This window comes from Pleurodeles waltl, chromosome 2_1 (assembly GCF_031143425.1).
Source record: "Pleurodeles waltl isolate 20211129_DDA chromosome 2_1, aPleWal1.hap1.20221129, whole genome shotgun sequence".
In the NCBI taxonomy this organism is placed as follows: domain Eukaryota; kingdom Metazoa; phylum Chordata; class Amphibia; order Caudata; family Salamandridae; genus Pleurodeles; species Pleurodeles waltl.
The window spans coordinates 601,284,732-601,303,078 of NC_090438.1; the positions used below are offsets into that span (position 1 = coordinate 601,284,732).

An 18,347-nucleotide genomic window follows, 5' to 3' on the forward strand; every position below is an offset into this window, starting at 1 on the left:
GTAATTACGCATTCTCCTACAACCAAGTTTACATTTTATTTAGCAAATGGAAATAAATATCATTATGCTTTAAACTTCAGAAAAAACATTAAGCGAAACACACAATTATACAGGCCTCTGAAACACAAACTATAATAAACTACGTAATAAACCACACTCAAAAACTTGCCAATCCACAAGGAGGCTCTTTCACCTAGAAAACAAGTCTATTGTTTGCCAAGGAAATGCTTGATTTACAGTTACCTATTGTGTTGGATAAAGGACCTAGTTCAGGTATATGGACGTTATTGTTACTGCCACAACAAGAGAATCAAACAAGGAGATACAAAAAAGAATATCTTTCAATTGTTTAATGTAACTGATTATTTTATTTTTAAAACAGTCTAGTTACAAACATACATGTTACTCAGTTCAGAACTGAAGGTAAAATAAAAAACAATCATGTATCAAACACCCATTATATTACAACTTACTTTGAAGAGCCTTTAAAAAAAAAATATAGCCCTTTGATTCTCCCTGGCAGCTCACAAAAAATAAGTGCACAGTGTAACTGCAGAAAGTCTCACAGACAAAGGGTTAGGCATTAAAAATCTTCCCAACTGTTTTGTGTATTGCTTTCTAAAATGCAAATTATGTTCAAAACATACATATATATATTTCCTTTTTTTTTTTTTAATATATATATATTTTTTTTACAATTCAGATAGCCTTCTCTCTACCACAAAGCCAATACAAAATGCAGATGAAGATTTTGAAATGCCAGGAGAAAGCAGACTTAAAACTGAAGTTACAATACTTTGCAGGTTTAAATACAGTTTCTCTATGACAAAATATTTAACACTGTATTTAGATTTTGTATGGTATGAATTTGAAATTATACCAGACTCTGTAAATGCATGTGATATGGAGAAATGCTAATAGAATATAGAGTGTACCCTCACAACGCTTCAAAATAAAAAACAGGCATTATACGGCCTACTAATCAATGGTTTTAGGCAGAAAGTGGCACGCTTCTCAGCTAACTAATCCCCCTCCACTTACAGGAGGAGCTTCAGGTGGAAGACCAATAAAATACACTCAAAGCAAATCAAAAGTAAACAAAAATCAATCAATATATGCAAGCATGAGAAAAACTGCATCAAACACCTTATAAGCATAATTCAGGAATGACAGAAACAAATATAGGTCCAATTTATGAGAATATAATGTGTTTTAAGGAATTTAAATATAATTTTTTGCATTTTATACATTTTCACTAATGGTTTGTGTTACAGCGTGGTTATGCTGGGAAAGTGATTTTGTGTGTGTACATATAAGACTGTGGCAATGCATGAGCAATTGTGTTTGTGTGTTTTAAACATTGTATACAATCATTAACAACTGGGTGGCTGAAGATTTTGAATTAAGTACAAATATCGAATAGAAGTAGTGGCTAGAGAAACAAAGGAGAAATGAAAAGAAATCTTAATATATTTAAACTGAATGAATTAACATGGAAACATTGAAGACAACACATTCTTCCTAGATATATTATTGAAAAATAATGATCCAAAAAAAGTACAATATGGAGTAGTCCTTGTACTTTGGTATCTGCAAAAAAGCTGAAAAGGAAAAATAAACATTTTGCATATCATGATTGAAAAAAATAGATCATAAATGGTTTGAATTTGCACTGTTATTTGAAACACTTGGTAAAGAACACAACATCCTCCTTGCAAGTACAGCTTATCAATTAATGTCCCTTGCATGACTAATTTGGGACCTGGGGAGGACCTTCTGGGATTAATGAAATAAAGAAGGCAGTGATGAACGTCCAGGCGGAAGCAAGAATTCCAGGCCGGTGTTCTGCCGCAGTGTCTTCAGCAGCATCTTCCCCACTCTCATCATCAAGTCCATCATCCATTAGGCGTTCCTATAAAATATACATGGATGGGTTTGAGAATAGCTTCAGTCAACATCAGTGAACACTGAACTTAAACAAAAAAAAAGTTCTAACAAAGCCAATAGGGTTGGGCTGTACACATGCACAACATTCATACACATGCTGAAACAGATCAGATGAAATACATGCATGTGTGCTGGTAGAACTTCACACAGATATCCATGCACACAGACATGTACTGTACACTCAAAGACAGAAAAAGCCACTCTGACCACCAGAGAGGGATCCATGCATATTCACAATGAACATACTGACACCCATTCATAAAGGCCACCAGAAATGAGGCAGTCCATTCAATAACAGACAGTGCTACACAGTCTGCAGAGTGGCAGTGCATGATGCATTAAACCTGTATCACCACTGTTACGGTTTCATCTGTTTCCAGCACACTTGCATTCTGTTGTAATCGGAAGACTCATATCAAAGTCCAGGCGGATGTCTTCTGTATGATTCAGAAACATGGATGCTCTCCAGCACAACACACAACTATGTTTACAGTCAAGCACACAAAGAGATTCTCCTTTAAACATGATTGATTACCATCCCCATGTCCACCCCATGACACGCCACTAGCTAATTAATAATCAGATAATCATGGGACGCAGGGCTGTTTAGATATACCCCAGACTATGAAGTCAAGCTACAGGCCCTCTATTGTAAAATGATGCTGTCGACCCCTTGAGTGTGAGATCTGTGTGTGTGTGAAAAGAATGGGGTGGGTTATTCTCCAGCAGGGAAAGTGTGGAGTGGGTAGGAGAGACTGGTCATTTTAATCCCTCAGGAAGCATTTTGCTTCAGTATTCTACCTTAATGTGGCAAATTGGGTCAAGAGGTTAATGCAGGAAACACATGGATATTTTCAGATTTGGAGCTCACTGGACACAAAGCTTCAAGCTGGTGCTTTCAGGAGCTTTACTTGTGCATCATATTATATTTTGTAATGTTATACTTAGGTGGAGGAGGGTAGCTCAGCCATACATTAATACTTCTCCTGTAAAAAAATGATGTCCTATTAGCTTAGTAGAGGACAGGGGTGGGCTTGACAAGATTTAGTGGGAAATGTTGCATGATGTCTACGCTGAGAAACAGCTTGCAGGTGATGCAGCTTATTTTTCATACAAAAGTAACCAATAACTACAAATGGATACTAGCCAAAACCCTTCTCTATACAGGTTACACTCCTGAGGCGGGTTAACAAGCATTGGTAAATGCAACTGGTTTCGCCCATGTGATTAATAATAAGCAGTTTTTGTTTTAAGTTGTTGCCTGGTGAGCAGTTGTTCAATATACACTACTGAAACAAAGACAGCTTGATGGTGTTTACTGCATCTTTAGTTGTTTGTAACTGTGACAATTTTTATGTGCTGTGCATCTATGATCACCCTTTAAAATAAAGAACTGCATTATGTTAGGGTAGCAGATGTTACATCTCACACCAATAAACACTCAATGACAGCACAACAATGAAATGTTGCCCCACCCTTAGTCCTCAAAAAGTCTCCTACTGCAGGCCTACTAAAGGTCACGCCAGGGTACCAAACGTCAAGCCAGGGTCAACACAGAGCAGGGCATCCCTTTAGAAGTAAGTATTCAAACCAACCGCCACCGCCTTGCAATGCTCAGCTCTCTACAGAACGTAAGGTGGTCCTGCTTCATACATACTCAGTTTAAGTGCAGTTAATTCAAGGAAAAGTGTCTCCCTGTGTAAGAAATATTATACATAAAGGGGCCAGTATATTGAAAACCATAAACTGTGTGTATCTGTCTCACCTCTTCAGCACCCACATAGGAGTGGTAATCGCTATATAAATGTTCCAAGTCAAATAAAAAATAATCAATGGCCATATATCAACACTGGCTTACCTCGGGCTTTTACTCAACAGCAGAGCTGCAGCAAAGCTGCCTGCTGTGAAGCAGTAGTTAACAAGCGGGGTCTCTGCAAGTGCCGGCCCTTTAGTGCTCCTTTTGTTTAATCAAGCAACTCGAGTGGGTCCCTGCTTCTGCCCCGGGGGCACTGGTGAGTACACTGCTCGGTTAAAAGGGAGCAGTACAGTGGGTTCTTCTTCGGCTCTTGGGGGGGGGGCAAGGGGGGGGGAGACTGGTTAGTGCACTGCTCGTTTTGTAGACAAAAGGGAGCACTAGAGTGGGTCCCTGCTTCGGCCCCGAGGGGAATGGTAAGTGCATGTTGCGATCAAAGAGTTGACTTCCCACAAAGCTAAAAAGAAGTTCCAGCAAAGCGGAAGTAAACAGGACTTGGGCCAAGGTACACTGATAAGAGAAACACATGAGGAACAACAGGAAATAGTAAGCTACAGCTAACAGAAATACAGTAAGCGTGGCAAATGCACAAACCGATTAAAAGTGAGGGTGGGATGTGAGTCCCTTTGAAGATTTATATTAAATACAAAAGATTTCACAAGCACAGCTCAAGCGCTGTGCAGGTGTAACCTAAAAAGGTGTGATAATTATATGCATGAAGGAGCTGTGTTTTTTTTTTTTAGATTCAACCACTGGTCAACTAATTTCAAATTTTTGTGACCACTAATGCATACTTCATATTTTAGCTAAAAATGCAGTCTTATACGGTTATTTTTTCCCCCACCACCTCCATCTTGGTGCTGCAAAGTCAGATCACTCAACTGAGGTGACAGATGGCACTGAACTCTTTCTTTTGCATGAAACGGGTGTATCAAACGTATGGGACCTAGGAGTAGTAGCTGAATTCAGACATCCTGCTGTTATCACGTGACACAGTTTTATGTGATTTGAACTGAAATAAGAACATGCTGTAATATTTTATGTTTAAAATAATATTCTGTGGTGCCATGGGCAGGTTTAAAATTGATATCTAGGAACAAGGGCTGAAGCAGTAAGGAAAAGGCAAGGATCCAACAGGTTGAGGAGTAGCATGACTGCATTCCACAATAAGAGGCATAAACCCAGATAAAATGAAGATCATATGGTGTGACTCACCAATGTGTTCTGACTGAGAACTATGCAAAAGTAAGTCAGCAACACTGCACTAAACCCAGCCACCACCGGTACTCGGAAAGCCCCAACATAATGGGTTAGAGATAAATCCCCATAAGAGGATGAAACAGAAATCTCTTTGTGTTACCTTTTGCATATCCTCCATGGAATTAGCTTTTGCAGCTATTCAGGGGAACACCCTCTCCTAGCTAACTTGTGCCTTGATACAACATGTGGATGCAGGAAACCAGAAACATAAGACTCCAAGGAGGCCTAGGCCCCAGTGAAGGGGACACACATCCACAGAGCATACAGCCATTATTGACCAGAAACTTGCTAATACCTAGGCCAATGGGAAACCCATTTCCAGAAAATTAGAGATAAATGTTTTTTTGTAGAATGGAACATCTGATATTGAAAGAACAGCTCACCCTAAGCAGAAACTAAAGAATTGGAAATGTAAAATCTCTCCCGGCCACTGGAAATAATTTCTAAACTTGAAAGAGTAATCGGAAGTATCTGCAATGTGCTGGGTGAATGGGAACGTGACCATGGAAATGCTTTGACAGGGTGTAATGGTTTACGGGCCGTAGACCTAAGATTGGCCTCAGAGATCCATCATTTTTGGGGCATATGTTAAGTTAAATTAATTTATTGAGTAAACCTATACTCAAAGGTGTTTTGGCGCTTCGCTCAAACTGAAACCTGAAAAAATCATGCCCTGGGATTTACTGGTTAAAAAGAAAGAAGAGTCTTTCTGTAAAAGTAAATTATTGATAGTTTTCAAATGGAAGGGGGGAGAATGCCCCAGTTTAAAGAGCACTGTTGACAAAGCTCCTACCTCCCCCAGGAAACAAACCTAAATCTAGAAATAGTCAAAACTTTTTTTTGCAGTTGAAGATCTTAAAGTCGTCTGCAGACAGCCATTTGAACGTTAACGTCAGATAGCATGATCCTATAACATGCAAGGCATTAAATGTGATGTAGAGAGCTTTAAAAGTGACTCTTTGTTTAACCGACAGCCAGTGCAGCTGTCTGAGTCCAGTTGAGACAGACTGAAATTTTGGGGTGCCCAAAAGTATTCGGGCAGCAGCATTCCTAAGACTTTGTAATTTGTTCAAGTGTTGTTGTTGCTTGTTCAAGTAGTGACCATTGCAATAGAATATTTTTGAGAGGACCATAGAAGTCACTATTGTTTTTTAAGCTCAAGTGGAATGAAAGGCAGGACTTTTTTCAATGCCCTCAGAGTGTAAACAGATGCTGAGGTGACTGCATTGACCTGGGTTCTGAAGGTGAGTTGATCGTCCAGCATCACTCCCAAGTTGCAAACGTTTTTCACAGGAGTGGTAAGAGATCCTAACTCACCAGACCACCAAGAAGGAGACCTGAGTAATGCTGAGTTTCCAAACAGAATGCCCTTGGTTTTAGCGGGTTGAGTTTCAGGAAATTATTTGCCATCCACTCATTACAGCTCGCATACAGTTGAGGAATCTCATGCCGATGTCTTGCTCACTCTTAGTTAGGGAGACCACAATCTGAGTCTCATCAGCATAAGATCTAAGTGAGAATCCAACAGATCTGATTAGCTCGGCCAATCCTGAAACAGATATTAACAAATGTTGGACTCAACGACAAAGTCCATGGTGAATTTGTTGAGTGCTGATTGTTTCCGATCATGTAGGAAGGAGCTTAATGAGGCAAGAGCAGGTCCACCTACCTCAATGTTTCGTAGGAGGTCATGGTGGACAGTGTCGAAGGCTGGTGTAAGATCTAATAATATAAAAGTGACACTACCCCCTAGATCAAGTCTGATCTCTTCAGTGGCCTGGATAGGAGTAGTTTCAGTACTATGGTTTTTGCGGAATCCATACTGAGTGGTGTTCAGAAGTTCATTTTCACAGTCTCTGTATCTTTCTTCATCTCTTCTAGTGCTGAATCTTCCTGTGGGCTGAAAATTTGTTTTTTGCCAGAGGGGACATTCAATAATGTTTGTTGAACTTCCGGTTTAAAACCAGATATGTGGAGCCAAACATGGTGGTGTAGTAAAATGCTAGTGTTTATTCCCCTAGCAGCTGTATCTGCGGCATCCAACGCACAATGGATGGAAGTAATAGAAATTAGCTTTCCTTCCACGACAAGCTCTTGCCTTCTCTTTTTGCTCCCATGAGAGGCATTGGAGGAGTTCCTCCATTTCACCCCAGTGGGCCCTGTCGTAACATACTATCAACCCTCATTGAATTAGCAATGCACCAATGATTGGCGGACTGTGCTGCCACTCTTTTGCCAGAGCCATCAATTAGTTTGCTCTCCTTGTCAGGAGGTGGACCATCACTGTCAGCCTGTGAATTAGCCCTTGTATGTGTGCTGGTGACAAATAGTGGTCTGGTAGAATTTGTCCCCGGATGTAAATAAGGTCACAACGGGAGGGCTTATAATTTTTGTCGACCCTGGGCATAGGGAGATATTGATTTGCCCTATTACTAGTGGATGGAGTCTCAAAGAAGAAATCCTCTTCCAGAGGTTCTTTATGTAGCTGGACATCATGGTAGGTTGCAGCCCTGCCAATAATCTCCTGATACATGGCAGAATTGTCAGGAGGGGATGGTCTAGCAGGATACATGTCTGGATCAGTGTCCCCTTGAGGGTCAATGTTGTAAGCCATCCAAGGCTCAGGAGGCGGAGGAGTGGTAACATGTCATCACCTGCGCCTTCCCCACCTGTAAATGTGTGGGGATCCTTCAAGTACAATAGCTAGAGAATCACCCTGAGAGTGAGGTGGTGAAGGCGGTGGAGGGAGGGATGGAAGAGGTGGTTGTGGAGAAGACGGTGGAGGAGGTAGTAAGTACTGGTGGCTTTATCAAACATACTCCTTTTCAGTGGCACTGGCAAATCAATTGCTTCCCCGAAGTAAAGATGGCACTTGGATGATTGTGGTGTAAGCACTGAGGGTTTAGTAAGGATGCGCCCTGTCTGAGCTCTATGTGAAGTTGACTGAGCTATGCAAGATCGGTTCCACTGGAATGCCAAGATCAAACCTTGGAGCGGGTTTGGAAGGTTTTGGAGATTAAATGGATTTCTGTTTTTGCGTCAAAGTGGTCAATGACAAAGGGTACGTCGGCACAGAAAGATTTGGCTTCAAAGATTTCAGCTGAATTTTCCGAGGCAAGCACTGAAGGCGTAGCGTTTGAATCAGTTTTTCAGTGCTAACCATGGCCTGTTGGCAGTGGTGACCCAGCAGCCTTTTTTTTTCGGTGGTAACTGAAGGTCTTTTGGGGTGAGGAACAGGGGTTTCTGTACTCACAGTACGTTGATCTAGCAAAACATCTTTCATCTCAAGGTCGATTTCGAACTCTGAGTCAGAGCCCTGGATGGAAAACATTTCTTCCTTCGCTGCAGAGGCCTCAGTGAGTTCCTCTTCCTAGACATTGTGCTGTCCGAAGTTGTCAGGAGTTTCTTCAATGTCTCTCCACTACATTTCCATTCAACACACCCAGAGATCTCAGAGAGTTTTCTACGATATAAATGATCGACAGGCCTCGCAGTCCTGCTCCCTGTGTTCCAGGAACAAACAAAAGTTTGCGTTTGGCTTGGTCTCTGCAATTCTCAGTGTGAGGATGCACTTTGAAAACTACCTCTGCATACAGGTCTGCTTCTAAGTGTAGCTCCTCTCCTTATGTGTCCCATGAATTGAAAGGCTCCCATTTTTGAGTTTTTGTAGGCTTTCATCCACTGCACTCTCAAATTGCTGTTCCTCACTGAATGGGATATAAATGATGTTTGCCTGTATCTCAGTTTTAAAGCCAGACATCGTTAGCCAGCCATGTTGTCTCGGGGTGGTTCCCACCATCATCTGCCTACTTGCTGAGTCTGCCACATCTACAGCAGATTTTCAGAAGTTTCCCATATTTTTCCTTCTTCTGCTTAAGATGATTCTCTTCTTTAGTATTGTTTTGGCAGCTGTTTCATCAGCTCTGCCATTTTGTCCTAGTGCTGATATGCATAAATGTTGAGCAGGACATTTGATTGGCTATGTTCCACTGTAATGCAGTTCCCCTTTTAAACTTTCTCCCCACCATGTCCATCTTCTTACATTCTTTATCCGCAGATGGTCCCGATGCTGTTGGGACGCTTGCCTTCTTTCTGGCAGTAGCAGCAATAATAGAGTCTGCTGGTACACCTCCTTAAGTATATGGCACGTCTTTTGAAGAGTGTTTAGATTTCCTATCAGCCCCTGGGGTTACTGATCTGCAAGTTGCAGGTTCCTTAGGTCTCTCTGCCCTGGTCCAGTACACTTGGGAGCATGGTTAGGTACTGGCTACTACTTTGGGAAGGTAATCATGTCTCTAAAAAGAAACATGATTATGATCTTCCTTCCTCCATTTGCACACCATACTTATGTACCACCCTTTGTGCTAACTGATTATACACTGCAATGTCCTCCGGAGGCGAAGGCCTCGACAAATACATGTCTATCCTCTCCTAGGGGGCATCTGTTCTAAGGTCATGCCACTGGGTCTTGAGGTATTCCAACTCGTCTCCTTCAACATAACCTGAGGTAAGGGATCATCCTCTTTGAATAAGGTATCTCCTTGCTCCTCCTCTTCCTGTGGTTCTGGGGTAATTGGGGCTCCTGTTCTTCTTGGCCCCGGTCTATTTGTGTATTTTCCATTGAAGTTTTCGGCGGCATTCTAAATTGTCGTCGAGAGGGGTCTTTTCCAATATCATGGTCATTTTAGCTTTAAGACTCCTTTTCTAGCGCTCAATATCAGCCACTTGGTTTTTGGCTTTCAGCAAGATTTCTACTTCGACATTGAGGCTTATGGCGCTGGGGTATCATTTGACCCCTTCTTCGGCTTCTCTCAACTTCGATCGTCTTTCCACAAAATTGTCTTCTTGGTTGTTTGACTGCCTGGGGTGTCCTTGCTGTGAGACCCAAGGGGCTCTTTTTGACTCTGCTTGCCTTTGGCTGGCAAGATCTTCGACAAGAAGGAAGCTCTCTGCGACTGAGTCTGTTGTTTGAGACTCGCCCCCACTCTTTTTTTTTCAACATTATCTGCAAACATTTCTCCGTGTGTTGTTGTTCTTTCTCATCGTTGATGACCCTCGTTTGGGTGTCGGAGTCCTCTCCTTCAGCAGCTTTGGCGATGTTGTCTTCCTCTTAGCTCAACAACTCCAGACCTTGCTACAAAGGAGTCTTTTTCTCCACCTGCATTGCACAGTGTGCTTGTCGCTGCTGCCTTGGAGGTCTTCAGCTTGAGGTCTGTGCAGGCCACACAGTTGCCACTTCTGTAGTCTAAAGAAAGACAAAGGTTGCACACCTAGTGGTTATCCTTTTGTGTGAATTTATGAAGGCGAATCAGGCCAAATAGCAAAGAAGGATGTGTTATCCATGTCACAAAGAACAGGAGGACCCCATCCAAACATTCTTCAGTCCTCCTTCAACATGTAGTTTTGATAAATAATAAATCTGCACCAGGTTTCATCACCGTTCTATAGTATTTCTGCTTCTTCTTTAACGATCATTCAAGAAAACTTCTTATTTTCTCGAGAAATGCTTCTAGACACAATGGCAGAACAAATGAATCTGAAGTTAGTGAGCATGATTTGGAGCTTCCAGGAGAGGCTACATTAGGCACCAAATGGAGGGACAGACAACGCCTAACAAAAATAAATAAATAGAGAAGAAGGACTTCTAATTCAAAGGAGAATTCGAGACTCAACCACTAGGTAGCTGAATAATGCATAGCGTGTGAATCCAGAAAAGATTCATGCTGCAAAACAATGTTGCTTTCTTCAACTAATAAACAAATGCTCAAGGGACGGCAGATTAAACAAAAGGTAAAAAAGTAGATGAAGACCTGGTAGGCAACTACTTGCCAAGGTAAAGTTAGCCATATTCACCTAACACATTTATAGATTAATCCTTTTGGGAAAACGTGAATAGTGTAATGTAAAAATTAGGGAGAAAAGTTCTGTTAGAGAATAAATAAAAGACTACAGATGAAAAATGCAAAAATCATGGGAACTTACCATCTCATGAAAGTCTGGGTTATTTACATTTTGTAAGTCATTGTTCAAGTTGGCATCATTATTGGCTGCCGGCTGCTGTTCCCCATCTTGCCTGAATGGAAACCATCTTGCCTGGTGCCTAAAGAAAGATAGGTGCATTTCTTAGATGGAATCTCTTGAGATAACATTAAAACAGTGGCTTAACTTCACACCTTCATTTATTTATTTAGTGCCTTATACAGTAAATATCCCACCCACCTGTGTTTCAAGATGGTGTGCAACGTACATTGAAAAATAGAGAGTCAACCGTATACAGACTTTGGCAGCTAATAACTATTTGGTATATAGAGCTTTAAACATCCATGACTGGATTCTTAATCCAGTGATTCACTGCTATGACCTAGCACCAGTAAGTAACAGAACTTGTTAACCACTGTTGCTACATCATAAAGCAATTCAGGGCTGCTCTGGCTGAGCTCCTCTGTATGCAGAGGTTAACCCCAAGCTGTGCCACAAACATCTGTAATGTGCGGAATGTGAGGGATAGCCAGGCAGTGGGGAAACTGAGGGAAGCGGCATCATGATGTAGGCAGTAGCTCCAGATTTTATTCTTCTCCATCTTTCTCCATTGCCTCCTCCCTTTCTCTCTCCCAACCTTTCAATCTTCTGTTTCTCTTCCACGCTCCTCATTCTACTCCCATGTAATTATTTTTCTCCTTCCATCTTGCTGATCTTTTTCTACCCCAGTTCAACTCTCAGAGTCTCCTATACTCTCACCCATGCACTTCCCTTGATTGGTTCAATTTCCTGGCTCTACTTGGCCCTCTGTCAGCTTCATCACTCCTTCCTACTGTTGAGTCCTAAGTAGATCTCTAATCAGTTTACCTCTTCTTCTATACTCTGCACCCTCTTCCTCCATCTGTATCTTTGTGTAACGAAATGCCTTTTTTTGTAGGGTCACGCCCAGGTTCTCCGACTGATGCCTCTGGTTATTCACATGAGAGTGCACTGAGGCCTGCTAACCAGACATCAATGCCAGTGCCCTGACCCTAAATTGTATATCGAATTGGGTATACCCAATTGTAAATGGTTAACTTAGCTGTAATTTCTAGTAAATGGTACCCTGGTACCTTGGGCATGTAAGCTAGATGAGTAACCCAAAGCTTGCATAACTGATTGTGCCATTTTGGAGGTCCTCAAGTAAAACAAGTCCCCCAGTCCACCGTTGCAGACTGGTAGAGCAGTCATGCACTAATAGGCCGACTTTCCCATTGAAAGCAATGGTAAAGCCATCACTACCCCAGGAAATGTGTGCATGTCACCCCCGGCAGGCCTACGGAGCCCTAAAGGTAGGGTACAACATATGACACAGGTAGGACATGTAATTTACATGTCCTGCCAGTAAAACACACGGAACAACCGTTTTAAATGTGGAAACAATTGGTTACCCAGTTGGCAAGTACAGTAAATGACTCCCATCAACTGTGCTAACTCAGAAAGGAGGCACTCCAAGGTATAAAAAAAAAATGGTTACATTCAGCTCAACTTGAATCTCAATTTCAAATTGGCAAAACTTGTTGCAGTGTACACCTTTAGCAAAGGCTGCCACTTTGCTGCCTTTAAAACTCTTGTGCCTTCCGGTCACACACAGCTTGCTCCACGAGACAGATTTCTGCTTTCCTGGAGAGATGTGATAATGACTTTCAGGGCAGAGAACAATGAGAGACTGCAGGCCATGAAGTGTCACACCCCTTCTGCAGGACGCCACTTTGGTGTTTGCCCCAAATGGCTGGCTTCAAAGCTGAAGCCGTCTAGGAAGGGCAGATGTGTAGCACCGGGGGAAAGGCTGTCCGACTACTGAGGTAGAGATGCTGGCACGGGAGGCAGAGAGGGGAAAACGCATTTCCCGGGGTGTGTAGTGTTGAGGTAGCCATATCCCGAGGTCTGTACATCCGGAGAGGGGTCTCAACATCTTGGGAGTGGGCAAAATGGTGCATCCTCAGGCACCCAGATGCCCTCCTCCACAAGTACTGGTCACCGGGTGAGAGGAACCTTGTAGCCCATCGGCTCCCAACCAGATCCTGCCCTGAGGGCATTTTCAGAGAATAAAGGGAGCACCCAGACCTCCACTGTCAAGGAAGAAGGACCAAAGAAAGACTGCCCTGCTGCATCAAGGAACCAGCAAAGAGGGGTTGCACTGATGAGGACTAAACATGCTGCATCTGGTGGCTAACGAAGAGAGGGACTGTTCCTGCAGTACCCTGCACAAGGGAGAAGCTGTCCCCAGAGCCCAGTCAGGCTAAGAGTATTTCAATGAGTCACCTATTTGACCTATAGGTTTGCAGAACAGGGACACAACAGCTGAAGAAGACTGCTGGGGCAAGTTGGTAGAACAAAAGCCTTCAAGCTGCTCCCACCGCTGCTGCGCAGCACCAAGAACCAAGACCTTATGCACAGAGTTATACCCGAGTTTGCTGAGCGCGGAGTGGTGTTGGAGAGTTGCTGAGAGCCTCAGAAGGACAGTTATCGACCCAGGAAGGATTGGTATGTGACAGCGACTACAAGCAACTGGTGTCCAGTGGTGGCTGGACTTTGGCAAGACTAGAGAGGACTTTGTGGCACATCGACTTCGTAATCAGGGGCCCCTCATCATCTTTGTGGACCGAGAAATCCCTACAGAAGGACCCCATTGACGGTGTTATATCCACAGCATCCCTAAGGCATCTTCAGTATCTTTCATCCCCGGCATAAGAACCACTCTATTGCAACGTGGAAAAAATGCCTGGAACTGTTGAAGGACAACTTCTACTGTGAAGCTAACTGTTCTTGAGGACCTTGCTGGTCCCCCTAGCAAGCTCCCTGCCAGAGTTGGTTACCGCAGGTACTTCTAACCAACCTTATTGACAATTACTTTGGTTTTCCTTCAGAAAGTTTCCAGGAGTCCAATTTGTTGACTTAGCCAAGGTTTGTTTGTGGTTGAGTGAAATTGCTTTAATTTGTTATTGGTTGTAAAAGCTATATCACCAGAACTCTCAGGATTGCTCTTTTTCATTGTAGTGTCTAAATTCTTTAAAAAATACAGCGTATTTGTAAAACTGGTGTTGAATTTCTTAAGTGTTGTGTCAATTTCTTCTACAATTGTTTGGATGCTGTTCAAATGCTTAAAACTTGTTCCTTTGTGTGAGCTTACTGCTCAGTGCCACAGCTACTCAGGGTTGAGCTGAGGGTTTTGCAGACGAAACCAACTGGATCCACAGGGGTTGGTTAGTGTATTACACTATGAGGTTGCAGAACAACACCATTCAATATATGCCATTTCTTCACACTTTGCTCTCCCTTTCTCTCAGGTGCATTAATTCACTATTTCAAACCGGATTAGACAACCTAGAACCTCAACACTGCTCAAGCTCCATCTTAAAGGAAGTTGAAAAGATGGACCAGAAGGCTCCACAAATCTGTGCACCACTGAGCCACAGCAGGTCCTCTTTCTGGAGGTAAGTAGGGCATAAAAAACACACCCTTCCTCCCCTTTCCACTGCGCCTATTCTTCTGAGTTTGTAGTGCTTTAAGCAATTTTGGAGCAGATGCATTCAGTCACCCAAAACACTTGACATCACACCCTGCTAAATGTTGTGAGTGGAGCCACCCTAAATCCAACTTCTACTCTGCTACATAATTCCAGGTGAAAAAATGCCCAGAAATATACCAGGTACCTCTTGGCCAGGAGTTAAGAAGTTGACTCCTAATATCTTGTCCCATTCAACCAGAAATGAATTTGCACATAAGAGATTTTAGGATGTTACAACTAAATTCAACGGTCTCAACCAAGACCATAGAATAAGAAGTTCGGAAGGACGTTGTTGACTGACTTAAGTCTTTGATAATATCAACTGTGAAAACGTGACAGTTGAAAAACTCAAAACACTAACCAGTGTTGAGAGTTTGCAAAAGTGGTCTACATATTTGATTTAGGGAAGGTTCTTCTGTAGTTATATTCTATTTGGAGTGTTGCTTGTCACAGCAAGGTAGTCTCTACCATTGCATGCCCACAACAGAGGCACACAGAGGGGAGTGAGCAATCTGCACCTGACTATCCATAGTCACTCAGAGTGATCAGGTAAGAGACAAAACACTTCTAACTGACTTTTCATGCCCTAATAAAAGGAACTGTAGTCTCACAAAACCAATCAATCCCCAAATTTCAGTGCTACTGGAAGACAAATCAGTAGCTCCTCTCAGCAAAGGATCTATTTTAATTGCTAATGGAGCCCCATTTCCTCTGTTTGTACTTAAATGTCTGGGTCTACTTCCTTCAGCTCAGGAGTGACAACAATACACTTCCACAGTCTGGTAAACAACCTCACTTCTATCATGTGCACAGGATCCCACATGGAACCCACAAGCCTCCATTACTCGGGGTCATTACTACACACAATTCATTTAATAAGTAGGCCACAATCACAAACATGCACACTATACACTTGGGATTTTTGCACTAGGTACCTATGGTCTCGCTGTTGTAAAAAAAAAAAAAAAAAAAATGTGATTGAGTAACATGAACTATAAATCTGACTGCTTATTAGCGAAGTGCTTTCAGTCGGTTCTTAACTATTCTTCAGGGAATACTGCAATATCTTAGTGCAGTGATGTTAAAACAGAAAGCTACTTACCTTTGGTAATGCCTTATCTGGTATGGACTCTACCTAGCCGCAGATTCCTTAACATAGAATTATCCCTAGGTGTCAGACTAAATCGGGAAATTACCAAACAGTACCCCTGTGCGCTGGTAGGTGGCGCCGTGTCGGCGTAATCCACGCTACTTGTATAGGCACCACCTAGGATTGCTGTCAGTTCATTTTTGCAACTTTCCATGCCAGGAGAGCGGAGCCACAGTGAAAATGAAGCCGGTCCACTGTTGTGAGAATTTTGTAAGGGGAAGCCCTCATCCTTTAGTCAGGTTTGCAGAACAGGGAGGATGGGGGGGTCGGTAAGGAACCTGCAGCTACACAGAGGCTCTACCAGATATGGCATTATCGAAGATAACTAACTCGCTCATCTGATAGAGACTTCTAGCCACCGCCATCACTTTGGTAAACCCCCAAGGGATGCTGTTAAGATGGAAGAGAAGCACAGCATGAACCGCAGGTAACTTTTGTGGGTGGGCAGAATAGGTATGTGAAAATACGTGTTCTCCACCAACTAGTCTCCCAGATCTAGAGCAGACAGAACTTGAGCCAGCGCAAGCCTTTTGAATTTCTACTGTTTGAGGAAGAGATTGAGAAAACACATGTCTAGTACATAACAAAGGCCTCTGTCCTTCTTGGGCCCTAGAAAGTAGCAGGAATAGCAATTATGACCTACTTCTGATGCCCGCACCCTGTTTAAAGCTCCCTGGGCTAAGATAGCGCACAATTCCTGGGAAAGTGAGGAAAGATGGCCCTCTGTCAACTGGTTGGACGTGGGTGGCATGGGGGGAGGGTGGTGCAGCCACAGAGGGGACGGAGTAGCCCTGTTGTACAATTTGTAGTACCCAAAGGTCTGATGTTACTGATCTCCAATGGAGCAGGTGATGGTGTATCCTGCCCACCAGTGGATGCAGTCAAAGGAGGAGGTGAAACTAAAGGGGCTTGGAGGCTGTGCCTGTTGGGGTAGTGGTGGACTGCCCTAACCTCTGGCTGCCAGTTCCACGTGGTCTGTGGAACCATATCCTCAGCCACAAAAAGATGTGGAAGCTTGCTGGCCGTAGTGGCTGGAAGTGCATTGACACGTTTGGAAAACCCTTCCATGGCCACAAAAGGAGCCAAAGAGAGACTGGGGTGGTGAGGGGTCACGAATAGACCAAAGACAAAGCTGTAGCCTTTCAGTCCTTAAAGTGCTCTAGCATTGAATCCACCATCTCTCCAAACAGATAGGAGCCACCAAAGGGCGTGTCCATAAGCGATGCTTGTACATCCCTAGAAAAGACAGTAGTCCTCAGTCAATCATGGTGCTGAATGGCCACTGACAAAGAAATTGCTCTACCCAGTGAATCGGTCGTGTCTAGACCACAACAAATGGCAAACTTTGCTGCACCCCCACAACCCGTGGGCAATAACCTGAGAGAGTATGGTTTGGGCCTCAACCGAGACCATGGGCAGCACTTGTGCGGCCGAGTCCCAGATAATGCAGTAGTAACGGCCCAAGAGCACGCAGTGTGACCACTCAAAGAGTCTGGCTGGTGTAAGGGAACATTCTCTTTCCTAAGGTATCCAAGCATGTTGGATTCCCGATCCGGCAGAATGGAAGGAAATGTGTCAGGTAGAATTCAGGAAGTAGGGGCGTGGATCTGCTAAACTCTCAGGAGTGCAGTGCAGGGAGAGGAAACTGGTGTCCCCTGGAGATACCAGTTTGGTTGCCAATTGTCATGTGCACAGGAGCACTGTGTAGGGCTTAGGCAAAGCTCGAAGAGAATGTTGGTGATGCCTTCTTTAAAGGAGAGCAAGAGTTCGGAGGGCGTAGACCCCAGCTGAAATGCCTCTGTAAAGACATTAGTCTTGACTGAAACTTAGAATAGCTGAAGTCAAGACCTCAGCTGCCCTACACACCACCATAGCGAAAGAGGCCCCCTCTTCCGCTGTAGCTACAATAGGAGGGGAGACCAAGTCAGAGGCAGGAGAAGTGTCTAACCCACTGGCATCTGCCAGAGCCTCATACCAGGTGTCCTTGGTATCATCCAATACGTGTCAAAAGTGATCCGGGTCTTCATACCTCTCCCATTCGTCCAGTCTACCAGGCCTGTCAAAGACCAAAGACACTGGCTCTGAACCAGAAGGCATGGCTCTGGAATACACCACAACTGGCATAGTGATGCCAGTCCTGCGCCATGTCAAAGTCAAGGCCAATGGGGATGGTGTCGTCGGAATGGGAGCAGGAGCCAAAGAAGGTTTCGGTCTCACTGTACGTCCTACCCGAGATCCACAGGGCACAAATGGCACCGAGGGAATACCCACCAGAGGGAATCCAGAAGGGGTTCCTCCCAAACCCATGATGACTCAGGGCGCTACAGAGAAGCCTAGATAAGCACAAATGAGGTGCATAGCCTCATAGAACCTTCATAGTTGAGCAGGAGTTGCACCAGAAAAATCAAGAGGCCTTGGAGCTGAGCCTGGTTGGGGTTTTGCGGAGGCACGGAGCCTGGAGGAGCGACACTCACTCATCTCGTCAGAGAATTTTGATGGAGACACAGAAGCCCAAGATCTCTCCGACTTATTAGATTTCTTTTTCTTATGCGACTTACCCAGTGGCAACCATCGGGTGCAGCTCCGCAAGTGTTTCTGGGGCCTTCCAGGCGATCGGGATCTTGATTGTCACAAGGTTGTTCAATGTTGGGCAGCGAGGAGCTTGAGGGCGCACTCCCTTAGTGCCTTCAGGTGAAGCAATCCTTGCA

General features: G+C 43.7%; 1 protein-coding gene across 1 annotated transcript in view; it reads right to left on the bottom strand.

Annotated features, from left to right (window-relative positions):
- Window positions 1-335: 335 nt before the first annotated feature.
- The window catches only part of HERPUD2 (HERPUD family member 2), a 227,855-nt gene continuing 209,843 nt past the window's right edge, over window positions 336-18,347 (bottom strand). Inside the window, exons 8-9 of the mRNA XM_069215497.1 lie at window positions 10,943-11,060; window positions 336-1,912 (exon numbers count right to left, since the gene is read on the bottom strand). Of these exons, the coding sequence (XP_069071598.1) occupies window positions 1,751-1,912; window positions 10,943-11,060 (280 nt within the window). The 3' untranslated portion in view covers window positions 336-1,750. The remainder of the gene's footprint in view (window positions 1,913-10,942; window positions 11,061-18,347) is intronic.